The sequence below is a fragment of the Vipera berus genome (assembly GCF_964194415.1).
Source record: "Vipera berus genome assembly, chromosome: W".
Classification (NCBI taxonomy): domain Eukaryota; kingdom Metazoa; phylum Chordata; class Lepidosauria; order Squamata; family Viperidae; genus Vipera; species Vipera berus.
Window position 1 is genome coordinate 73393124 of NC_138210.1, and position 15098 is coordinate 73408221.

The 15098-nt window shown below is 46.7% G+C and overlaps 1 protein-coding gene across 3 annotated transcripts in view; it reads right to left on the minus strand.

Annotated features, from left to right (window-relative positions):
- The window catches only part of LOC308676112 (geranylgeranyl transferase type-2 subunit alpha-like), a 29706-nt gene that overhangs the window by 5093 nt on the left and 9515 nt on the right, over positions 1-15098 (minus strand). For all 3 annotated transcript variants that reach the window (XM_081341845.1, XM_081341846.1, XM_081341847.1), the window contains exons 7-13: positions 13108-13191; positions 10800-10882; positions 10616-10717; positions 6881-6986; positions 6729-6780; positions 2487-2575; positions 2106-2194 (exon numbers count right to left, since the gene is read on the minus strand). In XM_081341845.1, the coding sequence (XP_081197971.1) occupies positions 2106-2194; positions 2487-2575; positions 6729-6780; positions 6881-6986; positions 10616-10717; positions 10800-10882; positions 13108-13191 (605 nt within the window). The remainder of the gene's footprint in view (positions 1-2105; positions 2195-2486; positions 2576-6728; positions 6781-6880; positions 6987-10615; positions 10718-10799; positions 10883-13107; positions 13192-15098) is intronic.

Consider the following 15098-nt stretch of genomic DNA (forward strand, 5'->3'; position numbering starts at 1 on the left):
ACAGACAAGTCAACCTATCCAGGTGGATCACTTTTGTGTAAAGCCACCGCAGTGTTGCTCATCCTTGGCAACTTTTTTAATTTTTTTTTATTTTAATCCCATTTATATCCCGCCCTTCTCCGAAGACTCAGGTCGGCTTGCAATTTAAAGCGCAAATCAATGTGCTTAGCAATAGCCTTCATTCTATGTATATGCCTGCTTATTAGGGCTTTCGCCCCCCCCCAAGCGGCATTATTACAAAGTCAGCTTGATTGCCCCCAACAATCTGGAGAGGGGTGGACTTCAACTTCCAGAATCCCCTAGCCATTGTGCTTTAAAATGGGGGGACTTCAACTCCCAGAGTTCCCCAGCCAGCTTGATTTAAGAGGGGTGGACTTCAACTCCCAGAATCCCCCAGCCATTGTGCTTTAAAATGGGGGGACTTCTAAGTCCCAGAATTCCCTAGTCAGCTTGATTTAAGATGGGTGGACTTCAACTCCCAGAATCCCCCAGCCAGCATGCTTTAAAATGGGTGGACTTCAACTCCCAGAATTCCCCAGCCAGCATGCTTTAAAATGGGTGGATTTCCACTCCCAGAATTCCCTAGTCAGCTTGATTTAAGATGGGTGGACTTCAACTCCCAGAATTCCCCAGCCAGCATGCTTTAAAATGGGTGGATTTCCACTCCCAGAATTCCCTAGTCAGCTTGATTTAAGATGGGTGGACTTCAACTCCCAGAATTCCTCAGCCAGACTGATTAGATTAGATTACATTAGATAATCTTTATGGTCATTTTTTCCTGTGGGCACAATGGCACACATTAAAAATGAAATTTAGTTGCTTGCTCTCAAAGTGTACACATATATAACACACGTTTAAAACATACTATGTACAACATATGTATAGACCTACACCCTGACATATAAGTAACATATAAATATTATTCACTGTCCCTCTTGAATACATAATGGAAGGAGGAAGCTTTAGAATTCACAAGGTTAATACTGTATGCTGCTTTAAAATGGGGGTGGGGGGTGGACTTCAACTCCCAGAATTCCTCAGCCAGCATGCTTTAAAATGGGTGGACTTCAACTCCCAGAATTCCTCAGCCAGCATACTTTAAAATGGGTGGACTTCAACTCCCAGAATTCCTCAGCCAGCATGCTTTAAAATGGGTGGACTTCAACTCCCAGAATTCCTCAGCCAGCATGCTTTAAATGGGTGGACTTCAACTCCCAGAATTCCTCAGCCAGCATGCTTTAAAATGGGTGGACTTCAACTCCCAGAATTCCTCAGCCAGCATGCTTTAAAATGGGTGGACTTCAACTCCCAGAATTCCTCAGCCAGCATGCTTTAAAATGGGTGGACTTCAACTCCCAGAATTCCTCAGCCAGCATGCTTTAAATGGGTGGACTTCAACTCCCAGAATTCCTCAGCCAGCATACTTTAAAATGGGTGGACTTCAACTCCCAGAATTCCTCAGCCAGCATGCTTTAAAATGGGTGGACTTCAACTCCCAGAATTCCTCAGCCAGCATGCTTTAAAATGGGTGGACTTCAACTCCCAGAATTCCCTGGCCAACTTTCTCTTCACTTTGCTGAGGTCAAGATATATTACGTGGACTGCACTCCCACCATCTATTAAGAAAGTTACTCTATCAAAAATGTGATAAAGGTGGTCTTCTTTATCTATATGGAATTCTGGTAAATCTTCGCTGGCTGGGGAATTCTGGGCGTTGGAAGTCCACCCCTCTTAAAGTGGCCCAGGATGAAAAACAGAATCTTGCAAAGAAATCTGAGATGATTTCTCAAATTAATATGTAAGCCAGGGAGCCTTTTGTAACTTCCCTCTAGGGATGTATGAGGGAGAAGAGGGAAAGGGGGCTGAAGAAGGAAGGACAGCTCTGCACGTGCTCAGGGGTGCTGTTGTCCCCAGAAGGCATCCTGCCGAGATGGGGTGGGGTGTGGGTGGCTTTTTCCAGCCTGACCTTCTTGGGGTGCACTGGGAGGGCAGTGACCCAAATCCCCAGCTGCTGAGGGAAGATGTTGCATGCTACATGCGCAATGCCAGCTTCCGAACAAAGTGTGAGTTGACACCAGCCTTCGGTGTCTCTCTCCCGGGCTGACCTTCAAGGTGGCAAAGTAGCGGAGAGTCTCCTGCTCATACACCAAGGGGTCCAAAGCCCTCATGAGGAGGATGATGGTCAGGAGACACCCTAAGGAGGAAAAAAAAAGGAGATTTTCAGGTTGAATCAAGCGAACCCCGACCTCAAATCAGTGCTGCTCATTCATTCACACCAGCTTCCTTTAATTCTGCATATTTTCCTGGAGGAAAGAGAGCTGCGGGGAAGCGTAAAACAATGTCATTCTACGGATGTTCCACAGATGGTTAGTACAGTCTTAAGGCCTAGTAACTTAGCAAAAACATTTGACGCTGCTACTACTACTGAGGTCTCTTCTCAGGATCCACCCGTGTCGTGTGGGAGCGAAGCGGCTCTATCAACCTACACTTGTTCTCCGGCTCCAAGGCCTGCAGTTCCTTGCAGGATTCCAGCTCAGATTGCAGCACGGTTGACTTCTCGATGGACAATTCGCACCTGGGGCAAGGAGAAGGAGGCAGGAGGTCAGGAAGGAAGTAGCCCTTAAGGAAAACTCAGCCACAGCATGACAGAGAAAGCAAGTGCCAGGTGCTTGGTAACAGGGAAGGAAGGAAGGAGAAAGAGAAAATGGAGGGAGGGAGGGAGGGAGGAAGGAAAAGGGAGGGAAGGAGGGAGGGAAGGTGGGAGAGAAGGAAGGAAGACGGGGAGGTTGGGAGAAGGAAGAAAAGAGATGGGAATGAGAGGAAGGAAGGAAGGATGGGAAGGGAGGAAGGAAGAGGGGAAGGAAGAGAGGGAGGGAGGGAGAAGGAAGGAGATGGGAATGAGGAAGGGAGGAAGGGAGGGAGGGAAGAAAGGAAGGAAGGGAAAGAAGATGGGAAAGAAGGGAGGGAGAAGGAGGAGATGGGAATGAGAGGGAGGGAGGGAAGAAAGGAAGGAAGATGAGAAAGAAGGGAGAGAGAAGGAAGGAAGGAAGGAGGAGATGGGAATGAGAGGAAGGAAGAATGGGAAGGGAGGAAGGAAGAGGGGAAGGAAGAGAGGGAGGGAGGGAGAAGGAAGGAAGGAAGGAGGAGATGGGAATGAGAGGAAGGGAGGGAGGGAGGAAGGAAGATGGGAAAGAAGGGAGAGAGAAGGAAGGAAGGAAGGAGGAGATGGGAATGAGAGGAAGGAAGAATGGGAAGGGAGGAAGGAAGAGGGGAAGGAAGAGAGGGAGGGAGGGAGAAGGAAGGAAGGAAGGAGGAGATGGGAATGAGAGGAAGGAAGGGAGGGAGGAAGATGGGAAGGAAGAGAGGGAGGGAGAAGGAAGATGGGAAAGAAGGGAGGGAGAAGAAGGAAGGAAGGAAGATGAGAAAGAAGGGAGGAAGGAGGAGATGGGAATGAGAGGAAGGAAGGGAGGGAGGAAGGGAAGCCAGGAAGGGCCGGCCATTATGAACCCCACTCTCTCCCAATCCATTCACCCAACATCTGATCCAATTCAATTAAACAGATCATGAACAGATTACACCCCTTTTTTGCAAGACACGGCAAAACAACGCATTCTCCTCTATTCCCAGAAAAAAGCTAAATTCGGAAGCCTAGGATTGGAGAATTCTGGGCCCTTGAAACCCACCCATGCTGGCTGGGGAATTCTGGGAGTCAAGAGTCCACCCATCTCCAACTTGTCAAAACATCCCCCCCCTCCCCCCTGGCCAGATCCCGATTTTTAACCCTTGAGCTGCCTATCTGCAGCCCCTTGGCTGCAACCATGATGCCAGGGCCTGCCCCCCCCTCCACACACACACTTTTCAGCACCCCAATCTGAACGGGCTCACCCCACCCTCCACCCATGACGTCACCCCCCCCTTTGAACACGCAATGAATGTGTTAACCCTGGTGGATGGGCCTTCCTCCCATGAGTCAGGCACAGCTCACAGCCCTTCCCCGGCTGAAGGAAGCCTGACTCGTGCCCGAGCATCGGTTGGGCAATAAACCACCCCAGCTGACTCGGTTTCCCCTTTGGACAGCTCACGGCAAGATCTCGGCCCGCCCTGGGGCCGAGAACGGGCGCTGGGTGCCCAAGAACCGAGACGGTGGAGTGGAGAACAGAAACAAATTGGGATTGCAGTGATGAAACCAAACAGGATAATATATCCCTTGCCTACCTCGCAGGGGTGGTGGTGGTGGTTGAGGCAGAATGAAGGAGGGAGTGCTCCCTCGGCCATTTTGTGCCCTTATTTGAAAGGTGAGAGAGACAGGCAGTTCTCGGCTTCCCACAGTTCGTTGAGTGACCGTTCAAAGTTACAACGGCACTGAAAAAGGTGACTTGGGGCCATTTTTCACTCTTACGACCGTCGCAGCAGCCCCAGCGGTGAGGTGATCGAAATTTGAATGCTTTTGGCAACTGGCGTGTACTTATGACGGTTGCAGTGTCCTTGGGATCACGCGATTCCCCTTTTTGCGACCTTCTGACAAGAAGAGATTGGACAGCCATTTGTCTGAAATGGTATAGGGTTTCCTGCCTGAGCAGGGGGTTGGACTAGATGACCTCTAAGGTCCCTTCCAACTTGGTTATTATTATTATTATTAAAGTCAATGGGGCAAGCTGGATTCCCTTCACTACCGTGTTGCTAACTTAACTGCAGGGATTGACTTAACAATGGTGGCAAGGAAGGTTGTAAAATGGAGCAAAACTCACTTAACAGCAACTTTGGGCTCCATTGTGGTCATAAGTTGAGGACTACCTGTAATCTCTTTCTCTGTGTGTGTGTGTGTGTGTTTGTGTGTGTGTGTGTGTGTGTGTGTGTATGTGAGAGAGAGAGAGAGAGAGAGAGAGAGAGAGAGAAGGTCTGGCACAAAGACATACGGGGAGTCCTTGACGTACGACCATTCCTTTAGTGTCCGTTTGAAGTTACAACGGCACAGAAAAAAAAGTGAGTTGGGGCCGTTTTTCACACTTTACGACCATTGCAGCATCTCCCGTGATCAAAATGTGGACGCTTGGCAACTGGCATGTATTTGTGACGGTTGCAGTGTCCCCGGGATCACGCGATTGCCCTTTTACGACCTTCTGACAAGCAAAGTCACCTCACAACCTTTGTTCCTAACTCAGGGTTAGGCAACCTGGGCTCTTTTATGACTCGTGGACTTCAACTCCCAGAATTCCTCAGCCAGCCGTGCTGAGGGGAAAGAGAGGTTTCCAAGCTGAGCCATGCTAGCTCAGGAATTCTGGGAGTTGAAGTCCACGAGTCATAAAAGAGCCCCAAGGTGGCCTACCCTTGTCTTAACCACCGCAGGAATTCACTTAACAACAACAACAACAACAACAACAATAATAATAATAATAATAAATAAGTTGGAAGGGACCTTGGAGGTCATCTAGTCCAACCCCCTGCTAAGGCAGGAAACCCTATACCATTTCAGACAAATGGCTGTCCAGTCTCTTCTTAAAAACTTTGGCCAGGAAGGTTGTGAAATGGGACAAAAGTCACCTCACAACTGTCTGGCTTAGGAACAGAAAGAAACTTTGGGCTCTGTTGTGGTGCAGGCTGCACAACGGTTGTGTTGTTCTCTCGAAGGAGGTGCCGCTTCCACCTTCTCTCTTTGCTGTTGTGCATTGTTGCCAAAAGTTGCTGCGGTGACTGAAGGCTTGTTAGACGTGGATTAGCTGCCTGGCTTCCCCACAGGCTTCTTGTTTTCATTAGGCAAAACCAGGGAGTCAAATCGGCATTTAGAAGATTTGTATCCTAAAGCGGTGTTTCTCAAAGGCGGCCATTTTAAGATGGGTGGACAGAATTCTCCAGCCAGCTTGGGTGGACTACACCTCCCAAAGTTCCCTAGCCAGCATGGGTGGACTTCAACTCCCAGAATTCTCCAGCCAGCTTGGGTGGACTTCAACTCCCAGAGTTCTCTAGCCAGCATGGGTGGACTTCAACTCCCCAAGTTCCCTAGCCAGCATAGGTGGACTTCAACTCCCAGAATTCTCCAGCTTGCTTGGGTGGACTTCAACTCCCAGAATTCTCCAGCCAGCTTGGGTGGACTTCAACTCCCAGAGTTCTCCAGCCAGCTTGGGTGGACTACAAGTCCCAGAATTCTCCAGCCAGCTTGGGTGGACTACAAGTCCCAGAATTCTCCAGCCAGCTTGGGTGGACTACAAGTCCCAGAATTCTCCAGCTAGCTTGGGTGGACTTCAACTCCCAGAGTTCTCTAGCCAGCATGGGTGGACTTCAACTCCCAGAGTTCCCTAGCCACCTTGGACTTCCAGAATTCCCTAGCCATCTTGGATGGACTTCCACTCCCAGAGTTCCCTAGCCAATATGGGTAGTCTTCAACTGCTAGAATATTCCAACCAGTATGGGTGGACTTCCACTCCCAGAGTTCCCTGGCCATCTTGGACTTCCACTCCCAGAGTTCCCTACCTAGCATTCTGGGAAGTGCTTTGCAAAGGCAGCTTCCATTCCATAGATAAGGAAAATAAGGAAGGAGCCCCATCCACCCAGACACCAACCAGCTAACGTTTTTGCTTTGTAGACCATTAACCTGACTTCCTGGATGCTCGGTCCGATAAAACTCTGGCCTGTATCTTTTGCCGAGATCTGCAAGTTGCTTCTCCCTGATTTAGCGTGTTGTGTGAACCCAGCCCAAGGCCCCCATCCTGAGATCTGGGCCACCCCCTTACCTGAACACCTGTTCCTCCGTCACCGAATCCTGGTTCCAGCAGTCCTTGTGGCCTGCGGAGAAGAAAGAGGGGGGACAGGGGTCCAGTGGAAGCAGGAAAATCGGGTGGGGGATAGTGGTTACTCTGTGTGTGTGTGTGTACAGTTACATCACCTTTGAAGAGCACACATTCCTTCTGCACGTGTCCTTCAGCCCAGAGGACCCGAAAAGTGTGTTGAGGCCAGTGATCATTGAGGGCAGACGTTGGCAATTCACACAGCTGGCAAAATGGCAGGATTTAAGGAATCCACAACAACAAAATTCTGGAACAAGGCAAAAGCAGCTGTCCCCCTCCCCTCCCCCTCCCCCTCTTCTTATGCAGGTAGTCCTCGACTTAATAATAATAAAGTTGGATGGTACCTTGGAGGTCATCTAGTCCAACCCCATGCTCAGGCAGGAAACCCCATACCATTTCAAACCAATGGCTGTCCAGTCTCTTCCAATGTTGGAGCATTCACAACTTCTGGTGGCAAGCTGTTCCGCCGGTTAGTTGTTCTCACTGTCAGGAAATTTCTCCTTAATTCCAGGCTGCTTCTCTCCTTGATGAGTTTCCATCCGTCGCTTCTTGTCCTGCCTTCGGGCGCTTTGGAGAATAGCTTGACTGCCTCTTCTTTGGGGCAGCCCCTCAAATATTGGAAGACTGCTGTCATGTCCCCCCTCATCCTCCTCTTCATTAGACTAGACCAGGGGTTGGCAACCTTGGCTCTTTTATGACTCATGGACTTCAACTCCCAGAATTCCTGAGCCAGCTTGGCTGGCTCAGGAATTCTGGGAGTTGAAGTCCATGAGTCATAAAAGAGCCAAGGTTGCCTATCCCTGGACTAGACATACCCAATTTACTTATGACACTTTGTTTAATGACCATTTGACGTTGCAAGAACAAAGTGACTTATGGCTGTGTTTCACACTTACGACCGTTGCAGCATCCCCGGGGTCACGTGATCAAAATTCCAAAGGACAACCGACTCATATTTATCCCCGGTGTCCCCTTTTGTGACCTTCCAACAGAGTCGATGGAGGAAGCCGGATTTACTTAACTTGTTACCGTCCTAACGGAACAACTGCCGCGATTCACTTAGCGATGGCGGCGAGAAAGGTCGCAAAGTGGGGCAAATCTCACTTCACAACGCTCTCGCTTCGGAACGGAAATTTGGGGGCTCAACTGTCTTCGTTTAGCGACCGTTGGAAGTTACAACGGCAGTGGGGAAAAAAAAGGGACATGTGTGGTCCTCGCACTTACGACTGCCCCCCCTTGCAGTCACGTGATTAAAATTTGGATGCTTGGCCACCCACCACGTAGCGACGGACAGCTGCGGCGTTCCTGGCTCATGCGATCCCCATTGGGGTCCTTCGCAGATGGCTACTAACAAGGATGTCAAGCCTGATTCATTTAATGACCGTGCGATTCACTTAACAAAGGTCGCGATTCGCTTAGCCTTGTCAACAGCCAGCTTGAGAATTCTTTGCTATCAAATAAAATGGCTGCCTCCTTGCTGGACCACGCCAAGTTTATTCGAAAGAACAACCCAAAGTTAAGCTAAAATACACAATACACCGGGTTTTAGCAAGAGCAATCAGCTCTTTGAAGTCCATCATTCTAAATAGGAATTAATTGCCATAGTTGGAATTCCTCTGATCTTGCAGGAATCCTGCTCAACAGACTCCGCGGGAATTCTATTCTTTTTATTTCCATTTTAGGAAACTCCTAAAGTGGTGTTTCTCCACCTGGGCCGTTTGAAGAGGGATGGACTTCAACTCCCAGAATTCCCTAGCCAGCAGAGCTGGCTGGGGAATTCTGGGAGTTGAAGTCCATCCTTCTTCAAACGGTCCAGCTTGAGAAGCGCCGTCTAAGAGTCTTGATTTAATCTCTTCCCAATTCTTTTCTCCTTTGGACCTTCCATGTGCGCTCTTCAGATGCACCTTGCCTAACCTGATCTCCAGAGAGCAGTTAAATCCACTCCGATCTCCTCTGGCTAATATGCAAATGATACATTCCTGGATTTCTGCAAGATAAAAGCATTTGAGCATAAGCCGACATGCTGACAGTGTGTGTTGCGTTTACAGGTAGTTCGTTGACGTACGGCCACAACCAAGCCCAACGTTTCTATTGCCAAGCAAGACATACAGTTGTTAATTGGAGTTTTGTCCCATTTTACGACGTGTCTTGTTACAGCTGGTTGCAGCAACTGGGTATGGCCGGTCTAGAGAAAACAAGGACTAGGGGGTGACATGATAGCAGTACTCCAGTATTTCGGGGGCTACCACAAAGAGGTGGGGGTCAACTTATTTTCCAAAGCACCAGAAGTCAGGAGAAGAAGCAACGGATGGAAACTGATCAAGGAGAGAAGCAACCTGGAATTAAGGAGAAACTTCCTAACAGTGAGGACAATTAACCAGTGGAACAGCTTGCCACCAGAGGTTGTGGGTGCTCCAACACTGCAGGTTTTTAAGAAGAGACTGGACAGCCATTTGTCTGAAGCGATTTAGGGTCTCCTGCTTGCGCAGGGGGTTGGACTAGATGACCTCCAAGGTCCCTTCCAGCTTCTATTCTATTCTATGCTATTTATTTATTCATTCTATTCTATTCCTTATTTCTATTCTACTCTATTCTATTCTGTTCTGTTCTATTCCTATTCTATATTCTGTTTCTATTCTATTCTATTCCTTATTTCTATTCTATTCTATTCTATTCTATTCTATTCTATTCTATTCTATTCTATTCTCTAATTCTATTCTATTCTATTTTCTATTCTATTCTATTCTATTCTATTCTATTCTATTCTATTCTATTCTTCTATTCCTTATTTCTATTCTATTCTATTCTATTCTATTCTATTCTATTCTATTCTATTCTATTCTATTCTATTCTATTCTATTCTATTCCTTATTTCTATTCTATTCTATTCTATTCTATTCTATTCTATTCCTTATTTCTATTCTATTCTATTCTATTCCTTATTTCTATTCTATTCTATTCTATTCCTTATTTCTGTTCTACTCTATTCTATTCTGTTCTGTTCTATTCCTATTCTATATTCTGTTTCTATTCTATTCTATTCCTTATTTCTATTCTATTCTATTCTATTCTATTCTATTCTATTCTATTCTATTCTCTAATTCTATTCTATTCTATTCTATTTTCTATTCTATTCTATTCTATTCTATTCTATTCTATTCTATTCTATTCTATTCTATTCTATTCATTTATTCTATTCTATTCTGTTCTGTTCTGTTCTGTTCTGTTCTGTTCTATTCCTATTCTATATTCTATATTCTATTCCTATTCTGTTCTGTATTGTCCTGTCCTCTCCTCTCCTCTGGGGTTTTTTAAGAACAGATTGAACAACCCTTTGTCTGAAGTGGTCTAGGGTCTCCTGTTTGCGCAGGGGGTTGGACTAGAAGACCTCCAAGGTCCCTTCCAGCTCTATCCTGATTAAGTTGTTCAGCAAATCACTGCAGCGGTTAAGTTAGTAACCTGGTTGTTAAGTGAATCTGGCATCTCCATTGACTTTGCTTGTCAGAAGGTTGCAAAAAGGGGATCACGTGATCCCGGGACAGTACAATTGTCATAAATATGAGCCAATTTGATCACATGACACGACTACCAGGTTACCACAACGGTAATTAAGTGTGGGAAAAAAAACTCCCCTTTTTCAGTGCCGTTGCAACTTCAAACGGTCGCTAACTGAACGGCGGTTAAGTCGAGGACTGCCTGCCTAGGTTTAATTTTAAAGGCAGCCTGGATTCTTTCAGCACCTGCAGTTAAAGAGCAACCCCCCCATTTGTTTCTCTGCTCCCCAGAAATCCATCAGTAGCTCATCCGTGGTCCAGCTGAGTCTCAAAAGATACCCACATAAATCCGGGTTTATTTTTCCCGTCCGGTGTGCGCCAGCGGACCACCAGCGGGGACTCGTCCCCGAAGACAATCAGGTCATGAGATGCCGGAGCCACCTAAAAAGGAGAGAAGGGAACGGTCAGCCCGGCCAGCAGACTTCTGAAAAATCTTGTTTGCTTGACAGCCTTTGGAACTCACCGCCACAGGATGGGAGAAGGCCACTGCCAGGGAGGTGTTTTCCCGGTTGACGTAGACGCAGCGAATGGTCGGTTCCGCATCACCTAAGCGGGAACAGCGTGGGAAACAAAGGCATCCGAGTGGGGGAGTGGAAGATGGGTTTTTATAAGTGCCATCCTGAACCAGAAGCATGGGCCAGATATATGGAGATTTATCTCGCAGGATGGTGCTGGCTTATTTATTATTTATTTATTTTATTTTATTACATTTATATACCGCCCTTTCCCGAAGGACTCAGGGCGGTTTACAGGGTGATTAAAAAACCAAAATACAAAAGTTAAAAACAAGTTTTAAAAAAAATTATATGTGTCCCTGCCTAAATAAAACCCCAGTTAAAATAAGATTAATCCTCAGCCTGGGCCGGAGAGCTCGAAGAGCCAGGTCTTCAGGCCCCGGCGGAATGAACGGAGGTCGGGGGCAGTCCTCAGCTCCACTGGCAGCTGGTTCCAAAGGGCAGGCGCCCCCACTGAGAAGGCCCTCCCCCTGGGTGTTACCCGCGGGCAATCTTTAACCGGCGGCACCCTGAGAAGACCCTCCCTGTGGGAGCGCACTGGACGAAGGGAACTTGATGCCGGCAGCAGGTGTTCCCTCAGATATCCCGGACCCAAGCCATGTAGGGCTTTATAGGTCATCACCTATAAAGGTTGGGGATCAGCAGGCCTGCAAAGGTTTCTAATTCATGAGAGCATCAATAATCTCCTTTTAAAAAAAGAATGTCTGTAGCTCAAGGTTGAACCGTGGGTTTTTTTTTTTGTGGCCTCTCGGCTGGGTGGTTTCCTTGCAGACATTTCATGACCCAGCTAGGGAACAGCATCAAGGGCTAGAAGGGAGAGAGTTGTGCAGAGTGGAGGAACAGGAGAAGGAGGAGGAGGACGTGAAGGAGGAGGGGAGCACAAGGAGAGAGAGGAAGACTCGGTGCCCTCTTGAGCTGGGTTGTTTTATTGTGGACGTCTCATGACCCAACGAGGTAACGCCATCAGTGCTAGAAGGGTGGGGGAATTGCAGAGCAGAAGAGAAGGAGACATGGAGGAAGAGGAGGACAAGGGGAGGAAGAGGAGGAGAAGGAGGAGAAGGAGAAAGGCCTGTGGGGTCTTTAGTGGTCTTGAGCTCGCTTGCTTACTTGCAGACGTTTCATGACCCAACCAGGTAACGTCATCAGTGCTAGAAAGGTGTGGCAATTGCAGAGAAGAAGGGAAGGAGAAATGGAGGAAGAGGAGGAGGAGGAGGAGGAATACCTGTGGGGTTTTGAGTGGTTTTGAGCTTGGCTGCTTTCTTACAGACGTTTCATGGCCCAACTAGGTAACACCATCAGTGCTAGAAGGGTGTGGGAATTGCAGAGAAGGGAAGGAGAAATGCAGGAAGAAAAGGAAAAGGGGGGGAGGAGGAGGAGGAGGAGGATCTGTGGGGTTTTTAGTGGTCTCTGAGCTTGGTTGTTTTCTTGCAGACATTTCATGACGTCTGACATTTCATGACCCAACTAGGTTGTTAAGGAATTTGTTGTGCAGAGGTCTCCTTGTGCTACCAAAGAGTTGCACAGACAAGGAAGGGTACTGAGAGCAGCAAGAGTCACACAGTAAGAGTACACTGAGTTGTAAAAGCAACAAGTATTTTACTTTGAGGTGGTGTAAAAACAAAAATGCACAGTCAAAAATAAACAGTCCAAGTCATAAACAATAGCAACAGTCCAAGAAGTAATCCAAACTACAAAGTCTTCTTACCGGTCCAGAGGTCAATACACAGTTCAGGTTTACAACAGTAGTAAACCAACAGCAGAGCAAAAACAGTAATAGTAGAGATCAGTGAATTCAGAGAGAGAAAGAAACTACGTTCCTAGCTTCCTCTTATGGCCATGAGAACACTTACACACCCATTGGCCAATTAACCTCTTAAAGTCATAACAACATCATGGTTAATATATTTTCAACCCAACATTATAGGCTAACACCATATGCCTAACATAGGTAACATCTTCAGTGCTCTATTGACCCTCGCACTGATGACGTTCCCTAGTTGGGTCAGGAAATGTCCGCAAGAAAACAACCAAGCTCAGAGACCACCAACTCCTTTAACTTTCAGCCTCATTTCTTCCGGCCTCCAATGTCCTCAGCAGCAACCAGAAGAATCTGTGGGGATAATTTTGATTTATCTGGAGAGAAACCTCTGCCCTGCCCCCCCCTTCCTATCCTGGGGAGGCCTGAAACAAAACCCCTCCTCAAAATCGGCCTTGGGCCGAATTTCCCTGAAAACAAAATGGCTGCTTGGCTCCTACCTCTGCCCAGAAGCCAGCGGTGGTAGAACCACGCACTCTGGTCGTTGGGGTCCGTGAAGAAAGCATTTTGCACCAGTTCCAGCTCTGGAAGGGAGAAGATTGGATCAAATCTTTTCATTCTTATCCCTGAATGTTTTAATAATATTTTTCATGGTTTTATATCAGGGGTCTTCAAATTTATAAGCCACCCAGAGTTGCTTGACAATGAGATGGGCTGCATATAAATTTAATATGTAATTATTGTTATTATTATTATTATTAATTTTATTTGTATACCGCCCTTCTCCCGGAGGACTTAGGGCGGTGAACAGGGCAATACATATTAAAAAACAAGATACAAAAATTAAAAACGATTAAACAAATGCCCATGAATAAGTTAAAACACATTAAAAATAGATTAAAACAGATTAATACAACCCAACCCCATCCCATCAGGCCAGGCCAGCTTGTTCAAAAAGGTAGGTTTTGAGATCGCGCCGGAAGGAGCGGAGGTCAGGCGCCATCCGGAGCTCGACCGGAAGATGGTTCCATAAATCCGGCGTGCCCACAGAGAACACCCTCCCCCTGGGGGCCACCAGTCGTAATGATAATGATGATGATGATGATGATGATGATGATGATGATGATGATGATAATGATAATAATAATAATAATAATAATAATAATAATAATAATAATAATAATAATAATAATAATAATAATAATTTGTCGAGAATGAGAGGGTGAAGAACTTGTGGGACTTCCGAATACAGACAGATCGCCATTTGGAACGCAACACGCCAGATATCGCAGTCGTAGAGAACCGAAGCGTACAGCTGATTGATATCGCTGTACCAGGAGATGCCAGAGTCGAAGACAAAGAACTGGGAAAAATTACAAAATACCGCGACCTGGCCATCGAAACTGCGCGATTATGGATGAAACGTGTAACAGTGATACCCATTGTTATCGGGGCACTGGGAACGATGTCCAAAAACTTTGCAAAATACATCAAGAAATTGTAGCTTCCTGCAATAACTACAAAAAACTGCGCTACTCAGAACATCTTATATTTTAAGGAGATACCTGGTTGATACCTAGGACGCTGGCAGCAACCCGTGTCGACCATTAGTTCCAGTCAATTTGAGTGTTCAGTTGACTGAGTTTCATGTTTTATGAATAAAAGTTTTATATAATAATAATAATAATAATAATTAATAATAATAATAATAATAATAATAATAATAATAATAATAATAATAATAATCAACCCAGAGGAGCAGAATTGGAACCCCTAGCAACTGCCAAGAAACAGCTGATATTTTTAGCCATAAATATCAACAAGAAGCATTTTCACATCCAAAGTGCCACGTTGGGGGTAGTCCTAGCAACTCTGGCACTGGAAAAAAGTGACTTAACGACCGGTCCTCGCATTTACGACCGTAAATTTGGGTGCTTGCAACTGGCATGGATTTATGATGGTTGCAGTGTCCCGGAGACATGTGACCGTCATTTGTGATTTTCCCAGCCAAGGGGGAGGCTGGCAGGGAAGGCCGCAAATGGCGACTGTTGGATGTCTCGCTTATCGACCAATTTTCCATTCTCCAATTATGGTCGTAAATTGGAGACACCCCCCCCCCCACTACGGCAGCTGACTTTTAAACCCACGGGGAAAACCTGGTCCAGACTGAACTGCAGGATGAATTCTCCCTCCGGCAAGGAGACAAACCAATCTTGATTTTACTTCTTGGATACCCCTGTTTGTGGACGTCCCCAAAAGACGGTGGATCCTGGTTTGTTCCGAGCTGAGCCCTCACATGTAACGAGAGCTGAGCACCCGTTTTTCCTTGCATGGAATGAAAGCACCACCCCAGACCAAAAAAGCCACACACACACACACACACACACGCAAAAAAAGACCAGTAAAATTGCTCCAGGGGGGAAATTTTTTTTGCAGCATTGGGTGCAGAGCGATTAGGCCAATTTTTGGCAATCCGAGAATGGTTGCTATC